General features: G+C 38.1%; 1 protein-coding gene across 1 annotated transcript; it reads right to left on the bottom strand.

Moving 5' to 3' along the window:
- Positions 1 to 92: 92 nt before the first annotated feature.
- LOC136245353 (synaptic vesicle 2-related protein-like) lies at positions 93 to 7721 on the bottom strand. The gene is made up of 15 exons (XM_066036831.1): positions 7542 to 7721; positions 5848 to 5948; positions 5200 to 5298; positions 4767 to 4838; positions 4594 to 4718; positions 4118 to 4181; positions 3925 to 4062; positions 3370 to 3869; positions 2768 to 2841; positions 2619 to 2714; positions 1740 to 1851; positions 1340 to 1421; positions 1203 to 1292; positions 345 to 458; positions 93 to 293 (listed from the first exon to the last, which is right to left on the bottom strand). Exons 1-15 carry the CDS (start codon positions 7678 to 7680, stop codon positions 279 to 281), a joined length of 1821 nt encoding a protein of 606 aa, XP_065892903.1. The 5' UTR covers positions 7681 to 7721; the 3' UTR covers positions 93 to 278.
- Between the last annotated feature and the right edge of the window lie 1406 nt (positions 7722 to 9127).

The following is a 9127-nucleotide window of genomic DNA, read 5'->3' as shown; positions in this document are numbered from 1 at the left end:
TAGGTACACAGTACCATTGATGAGCTATGGTGTTCTTCAAATGCAAATCTAATAGTCATTACTTCACAAATATTGTAATATGACTTTGTTCAATAACAATTTATTACTTTTATTTCAACTGACATTACAATAGTGGTGATCAATTAATTATAAGGTGTAGTTACTGCATATAAATTTTTATGATAAAAATATATCGTAATAAATAAAAATATATTGAAATAAATAATAGTCATATGATACAAAAATATTATAAATTTGGTGACTAAATAGAACCCAGTTTATCCTCCAGAATCCTACACAACACACACACACAAGTAGTATTATGGTAGTAATGAGTTGTGTACCTTCATTGGTCGTCCTTTAGTCTCTATGGGTAACAGTAATGCTGCCAGTGATGATAACACTGAGATGCCAATTAGAATACCGATGGTTGCATATGAGTTGTACGCCAGTAATGTCTGTGGGTAAAAGACACAGTGGTGAAGCACTCTAATAGAACATACATCTATACACAATTAGCTGCATATTACTGCGTGTACCCTTCATGAACTGCTATTATACCAAATCCTACCGTATAGTGGGTTATTTTCGAAACAGAAAATTTTGCACAAGAAGTAATATCTGAATTTCGAAGAGTGCATATTTCGAAGTCCGGATGGATTTCAAATAAACGGAAATTTGTGTCACTAATTATGAAGATGCATGAATGTATGCCAAAAAACTGATTTACTGATGGAATAATCCCCATCCCTGTGTACTGGAGAGAAGACTGATCATGAGGGAATCTTGAGTGGAGTAAATTCACTGGCTCGATCACGCTCAATCGTAGCTAGCTATCTACCATAGATTCTAACATCACTTCCCATTCTGGGTCACCTGTTTTCTAGTTATTGGTACAGTAATGATACAATTTACCCATCATCATCAGTAATACTGAGCTAAAACTTGAGGAATACACAAGCGAATTGGCGAAAGTCAGATCATTGCTTTCACTTGTGGGAATTTATTTTCGAAGAACAACTGGATTTGGGAAATTATTTTCGAAGAGAAGGGCCTCTTCGAAATATCCGAAAATAAAAACCTTCCGAAAGTTACCAGCTATCAGTATGCATATCAGAAAACCCATTAATATATTAACATCACATCTGTGAGAACCAGCACATTCAGTACAGAGACCAGTAAGAATTATGTATATTTTTCACCTGTGCAATAAATGGAGCAATCATTCCTCCTATACGACCAGCAGAAGAACATAATGACACACCAAAGGCTCTTATGGCAGTTGGGTACACCTGATAGTGATAAAGTGGTGTACAGTTCACAATAGGACAACACTCACCTCAGGTGCATAAAGACCAATGGACTGAAAATAAGCAGTAGCAAAACAACGAATTCCAAATAAAATAATAGTCAGAACAGTTCTACAGTGAAACAAACATATTAATATTCTAATCATAGGTACTATAATAGACTGGGCCTGCGAAAACAGGTCACGTGGGCACAAACTACACTCTGTCACACAACAGGTCATATCTCCGTACTGGAGTAAACTATTTGCATTCTTTATATAAAGTAGTGCTAAAATTTGTATGGCCATAGCATGACGGAACAAAAAGTTATGAGTGGTTAAAGTTTGGAAAAGCGGCAAATTTTGTGCACCACATGCCCTGTTTAAGCAGGCCCAGTCACATATACAGGCATACTTCACTTCAAAGCTGCTACACACATTACAAGCTTACTTGCTAGTACAGATGAAGAGTAAATTGAAGCAACAAGCTGCCAGAAATGTGGTGATTGCCATTGATTTCTTCCTCCCCAAGATAAGTAGTAAAAATATAACCCACACAACACCTGAAATAGATATCTCATATCAGTAGTACTGTATATTAGGGATCACGGAGGTTGCACTTTCTCACAAAAATTGACTAGAAACCAGCCTCGTAAATCTAGTCATGATCCAAAAGTGCCTTCAATACAACTGTGCTTAATTATTTTATTCAGTGGAATAACTAACCAACTATTAGCTGATGCCTTCAGACCAGCGTAACTTAATAAGAGCTAAATAATGACTTGATTTTTTCACTGTTAGACGTCGTGTGCATGTGCATACCACATGTACACATCATGAACTTATCTTTGTGTCCCATTTCTTTTTGCTAACAGTGCAAGGTGTCAATTTGCAGTAGCACATACTACATTTATTACAGAAATTGTTAGTGTCTATATTTTCTATAGTGACTGGATTGATTACAGAGGCACTTCTTGAACTGTTATTTGTTTGTAACATTTAGCTGAACATAAAAAATGTAATGGCCACTTGTAATGCAGATACAAATTAGTTTAATCCCACTTTAGTCATGACTATATAGACTGAATTATAGGGATTAAATGTCACTAGTATATCTTTAAGTGAAGATGACCTCCCTTGTTTCAATTCTATGATCCTTAATCAAACTTAAAATTCCCTTATACTTGTAGAGATATATTATTATACCAAGAGTATTGTAATCTGTATGGAAGATTTTGCAGCAGCCAAGATAAATCATTTGCAGATGGCATTACAAAACAATAATAGTTCATTTCTATTAGTTTTACCGTATGTACAAGCAGTTACTCACCTGGGAACTCAGCACAAGTGGTCCATACAATATCAACATAATCTTGACTGCTCAACCTCCTGCACACAGTAGTGTTATCTTCATCATCCTTCAATCCTTTAGTAATGTATATACTACATCAACCACACCACATCAACTAGTGTACATACCACAGTGTTTATCATTTTGGAACAATGATGTAGTCAGTAGAGTACCTCCATAGTATGTAACATTACCTGCAAACCTGTAAAAATATAGTACTCTTTATAACAGCAGTGACACATGTCCATTAACTAAAAATCAAGTTAAAAAGCTGAACCAAGTTCACAAAATTAATCATAACGAAATCAGTGAAAGAATAACCAGTTATTTCAGCGGGTATATAATTCTTGCCAATCATGTATTTTGCAAGACATAATTATTTCATGAGCAGTAAACCTTATAATCAAAAGCAGTAGAAAAGTGTAGCTACAAGACTAGAAGTACATTATACTTATCTTCACAAAACATCATCCTAGGTGAGTATTTGGCTATGTGGGATGAGTATTTGCACGTCACATACATCAAGCAATTTTTACATGCATTGATTACTCATGTAGATCTATGTGGTTTTTCAAGTATGTCAATACCATAAACAGAATTTACCACCATAAAAATTCAAAGACCACAACACAACCACACTTGCAGTCACATGACTAGTGAAGAAAATAAAAATAAAGTACATCAATTATAAGTGGTCATGTTACAGCAGGTAGAGCTCTCAAGGACTTACCACAAGTACCACAACAACAATGTAGTCCTCCACCATCCATTCTTGAACAGGATTAGTATCCAGTGATAATAGTTTACTAGTTTGTTGATGATCAACTTCCTCAGATAGAAGCATGAGCATTTGTTATAATCATCAATGGAACAAGTCCGTGATCTTTCCAGCAATCTTCTTATGTCAGACATGTCTATAGTGGGTCGACCATCGTTAAAAGTCTCATCTTCCAGAGGAGGTGTTTCTTCACCAGATAATGCTCCATAACTAGAACCGGAGTTTGATGCTGAGCTGGATTGCCTTCTAACTTCAGTGAATGACGACTCCATTAACCCATTGCTTGCCTTAAGATAACTCCGCTCTTTTAAAACACTCTCTTTCACTTCCTGAGTGACCAGTCTTCCGGGTATCAATCGGCTACAGTTTATCTTAGCTACAAACGTTAACACCTTCTTTGCTTTCTCCTCTTCACCTTTATAGATTAAGTATCTTGGGGACTCTGGCATGAACTAGATAAACGAACAGACATGCTATACAATTTTATACACACATGGTCATGCTTACTATGAGTATGGCCAGAGGACACAGCAGTGGTATAGCAGAAAATCCCAGCAGCCATCTCCAAGCATGTTGTTCAGGGAAATTGGTCATCACTGCCAATGCCAATAGTGCCTCCAAGATGGCTCCCAATGCCCATGCAACCTAAGGAAACAGAGAGAATTACACTGCGCACTAGTAAATACATGTACGTGCTTACCTCTAGCAAGCAATATGTTATGGCCCTGGATTTGGCAGGGAGAAACTCCAGACAGTACGCAGGACTGTAGATAAATATGTAATATCAGTGCCTAAGACAGCTAGATATACAGTGGAGCCTGCATCGTATGCCTAGTTGGATAGCAATACCCCAAGAAGTCGATGTGCTAGGCTGAATTCCAGATTCCAGCTGTTGTGGCTATATTATAGCTACTTTGGTGCAAGCCTGTAGCTGGGGGATCAGGTTACCACTGCCTCTACTACATTCAACAAGATGGTATTGTCTGTATCTACATTAACAGGCTTTATAACTGCCACCTCACAGTGGGATAACAAGTCCAATATGGACACCTTGAGAGCATTGATTAACAAGGGTCATTTTATGTATGTACTAGAAACTTGGTGTCTGGATTATGTGCATAGGTGTCCTTAAGTGTCCACATTAACAGGTTCCAGTGTACTATGTAGTATACTTACGCTAAAAATCCTCCTCCTGCACCAAATCCTACAAATCCTCGGAATAACAAGAGACAAGGAAAGTTTGGAGCAAAAGCACTGATCATTCCAAATGTGAACACAGTTAGCAACACTGCCCCCAGTACCTGATGGGACCACATCAACAACAGCTATCAAGTAATGTAGTAGCTCACCTTCTTCCTGCCAAACCTGTCTGCTGCAAAACCCCATGTTGGAGATCCAAGAAGAAATCCTAAAAACACAACCTGAAATGTACGAAGACATGCACTGACATTTTCAGGATCTACATATACATACGTACCATCTTGGATATTACTGTAATTTTATTTTTGTGCAAAAAGTTTCATAATAGTTTCATGGAAAATAGATGATTTACAATGAACAAATCTATTTTATGTGACTGCTCTATTAGAATTATCTCAATCTTCGCAGCAATAGCAGCTACAGTGGTGAGAAAGACCGTGTTCTTATGCTTGATGTGTCTTATTTGAAAACCAAAAGTATTAAGGGGAGTACACCACATTTAGATACTTGCTTTTGTGTAAAAAAATGAAACAATTTTTTTTTGCTATTTACGATGAAAAGCATATACAACAGATAGCTTACTGTTGTAATGGTGGCTTCTTCTGCAGAGTTCAAGTCCCAGTCACACTTGACAGCAGCTGATAAGATGGATAATATCATCACTTCAAAGGCTTCAACTACCTGTTAAAATTAACGTTACTGTGGATACATGCCACAGGTGTACAGATTCTGTGTGTGTAATTCTATATACCACAAATCTTACAAGTTATCATTAGCAAGACCTCTTTGTGTTGGATGTCAGATCTGTTGTTCCATTTTGCAACAATACAGAGGTTTCCTCTTTCATAGATAAAATTAAACAGAGCCAGACATGCATGTCAAGATAGAAATTCTATTATTTCGCTAAAAGAGGTTTCCTTGTGTATGCGTGCAAGCTGTATGCTATTCTTAGAGTAGATAAGCCACACACGCACGCACGCACGCACGCACGCACGCACCCACTCCCACCCACCCACCCACACACACCCACACACACCCACACACACACACACACACACACACACACACACACACACACACACACACACACACACACACACACACACACACACACACACACACACACACACACACACACACACACACACACACACACACACAAACAATGGCTGTAGTATAGTATATACACACTCACACGTAGCTATACTTGGCATGCATCTATATACTTACCCACATGAAGCCAGCTAGTAATGATACTATGAGTTGAAATATACCAAATCCCATCTTATTAACAGCCTCCTCAACTGTGAAGACTTCAAGTATTTCATTATCTGTAGCAAACAGTAAATGTCAAGGGATGTACACAAAAACATGTATAGTGTAACCACATGTGTCAGGTGGAATGGCCTTCCCTGCACACGACTTTTCAATGCCTCTTCATGGCCACTACAATGAAGCATTATTGTGCAAAATTATTGGAGCAGTTGCATAAATACATGCATACATTGAATTGTTATAAGCATATGCATAGGAACTTGATTATAGGTGAGGATTGGAGCAACACACAGAAGGCTACTGAACTGTGCATGTTGAGAAGTATCACTTAAAGATGACAATATTGCTATAAAATTAATGTTACCAAAAATGAATGAGAAAATAAGAGAATATTTCTCAATGCATTGGACGATTAAAGTTCCACAGTGACAAGTAGCTTATCACTGGATAACTATAAGACTAGGAAAAATTGATTTATAGTTTCTCATCACTCACCGGCATCATCTTCCACTCTGCCACTTCAAAATTGATTACTGCTATACATGTATACTAACATTTCAATGTTTAGACATGATTTTCAGCTAAGGAAAACGAGTACAGTGAGTGATGAGAAACTATAAAGAGTACATTAAGTAGTCTTGTAAGTTAGAAGTGGTTAGTTTTTTTAGCATTTCACTGGATATGAATATCGCAATGACTAACGATAATGGTGCAATCTAATTACAGAAAACCACGTCTCTCCCACTAATTACATTCCATTCGCACAAGTACACTATGCTAGAGTCTCCAGACCCTTCCTGTTTGCGAAGGCAATGGCGAATCTAGAAATTTTCAGAGGGGGTTTCAGATTCCACTCAACTTCAGGCTAGCTGTAAGTCAAAGACCCCCCCCCCCAAAAAAAGGTCACAACTTGCTCTTGAACACCGTAATTGCGATTTCAAAGGCAAAAGTATGAAGTTTCGCCAGTAGAAAGTCCTTCTATAACACAGTACATATAACTCATGGTGATTTTATCACCCACAGGACGAGTCATCAATAAATTTGGGGCGCGCGCTATTCTCAGGGGGGGGGGGGGGGGGGGGGGGGCAACCCCCCTGTATCCACCACTGGAAGGGGCGGCCGCGCCAGACTAATTTATACCCAGCTTGACACATTCTGGCAATTCTGTACAGCTGTATGTAAGTAGCTACTTGGACAGTAAAGCGTTCAACTGTATGCTTTGATTGATTGATTGGTGACTGGGATAGGCAGCTCGTTGCTGATAGTATCCCAGGGAGCTGAGTATACATAGTCACATTGAAAAATATACATAAAATAACAAGTAGGTCCAGCCTTGGTGCACTATAGTTATTAGATTCTCTCTCTCTACTGTGCACATGATAACACACCCGACAGTATATTCAACTAATCACGTGCTGTTATTATAAACCCTGTAGCCTCGTGACCAATCTAGCCACAACTCAGCTATTAATTAACGCTAGCCATTAATTCAGAATATTACCTACACAGTAGATTCAAATTCTTACACTTGCACAACAACCTGGAGACACTGTGTAGGTTAGTAATAATGGTGGGTGGCATGGATAAACCGCGACACACACACACAAATAAAAAACAGTTAGCATAGCAGTGCATAAATTCAAAAGTACCTTCTTGTTTGCACAGCGTGGATGACAGCGCTAGTCGTTGTGACGCTTCTTCGCAGACCGCATTTTTCGATTTGCTTTGCTTAACATCATCGTTAGAAAACGAGCCCGATGCTATCAAGCTCTGTGCAATATCGACCATACCGAGCGGACCATACCCTCCTTAAAATTATCCAGCATGCATAGGTTACGCGCCTCTAGAATCTATGAATTAAGCGCCGTTACCTTTCTGGTAATTTTGCTATTTGCGGGTATTTGTTTATTCTCCGTACCCTACGGTACGGAGAATATACTATACGACGTTTTTTTCCTTAAAATACAAATACAAATCACCAGTCATGCATACAGTGCTAACAGGCCGATTGGCCGCAAAATTCAGTTCCATCCACACACCAGCTACAGTCCATATTCAGTTTACTGAGGTGCATATTCAAGTGAACAAAGTAATCCATGTAGTACGCAGCTATAGCACAGACAATGGTTATCGTTATTATTGCTTTACAACACCAGATTATGTGTGTGAGATTACAGAATTAAAATAGTGTGGTGGTGTTGAGGGTCAGATGGCAACATATGCATATGCCAACTACCCAAACTAATTACTTATACTGGTTAATTTCTTAACTACTGTACATGTAGACAACATAGTAGCTATACAAAAACACACAGCTACTTACTACATAATTCAGTTACGGGCAGGAGAGTTTAGAGCACTTACGACCACCGGGACACAAGTAATGGAGGCCATTGGAGGGTACAATTGTTGTTTACATTAAAATTGTTGACAAAATGATTCCAAAAATAAGTTTTTAATTGCCTTCCTTTTCACTCTTTTTATTTGCTGGATAGGGAGAGAGATACTGATCACTGGGTGGGAGAGAATTCCATAATCTGGGTAATCTGTAAAAATAAGATCTAGAGGCATCAAAATAATAATTATATGAAATTTATCACAGCTTACTGTCACCACCTGCATGCCAGTGGCATTTCAAGATCAGTCTAATCTCTTCTTCCATTAGTTCATGTGTAAAGCTATAATATATCTCATAGACAATTGTAATCTGGGATGAGTGCCAGCCAGAGACTTTATGGCTTATACTAGTATGTCCACACATGCTTTTCAGTTTGAATAACATTTGATGTTAAACTGTGAATCAACTTTGACCAGTCTTATTGTTTAACTGATTGCAATAATTCAGCTTGTAATTCAGTGATTATTGTGGCATACTATGGATGGTAGAAATAGGGGGCCCCGGCCTTCTCTCCTTGTTAATTAGATACTTTAATAGAGCACTCCCTATTACATTTCTTTTAAAAGCTGTGAGTAAATAGCTATATTGTTTGAAAACACTGTGAAATGAAATCATCTAAAATAATTAATTATACTCTCTCAGTGGTTCTAAAAATATGATTTTTTCCTGGGGGCACCCATGAGTAACACACCCATATCTCTTTGCATGCTTCAAACTCCATTGTGTAAATTTCTTAGTCCCCACACTCTTTGGCCTGCTCCACCACCCAGTGCAGATCACCATCGTATAGTTACAAGTAATATAACTACTTTCATTGGTCATTGTTAACGTTACTAT

The sequence above is a fragment of the Dysidea avara genome, chromosome 15 (genome assembly GCF_963678975.1).
Source record: "Dysidea avara chromosome 15, odDysAvar1.4, whole genome shotgun sequence".
NCBI lineage: Eukaryota > Metazoa > Porifera > Demospongiae > Dictyoceratida > Dysideidae > Dysidea > Dysidea avara.
This window is presented reverse-complemented; position numbering and strand designations above follow the sequence as displayed.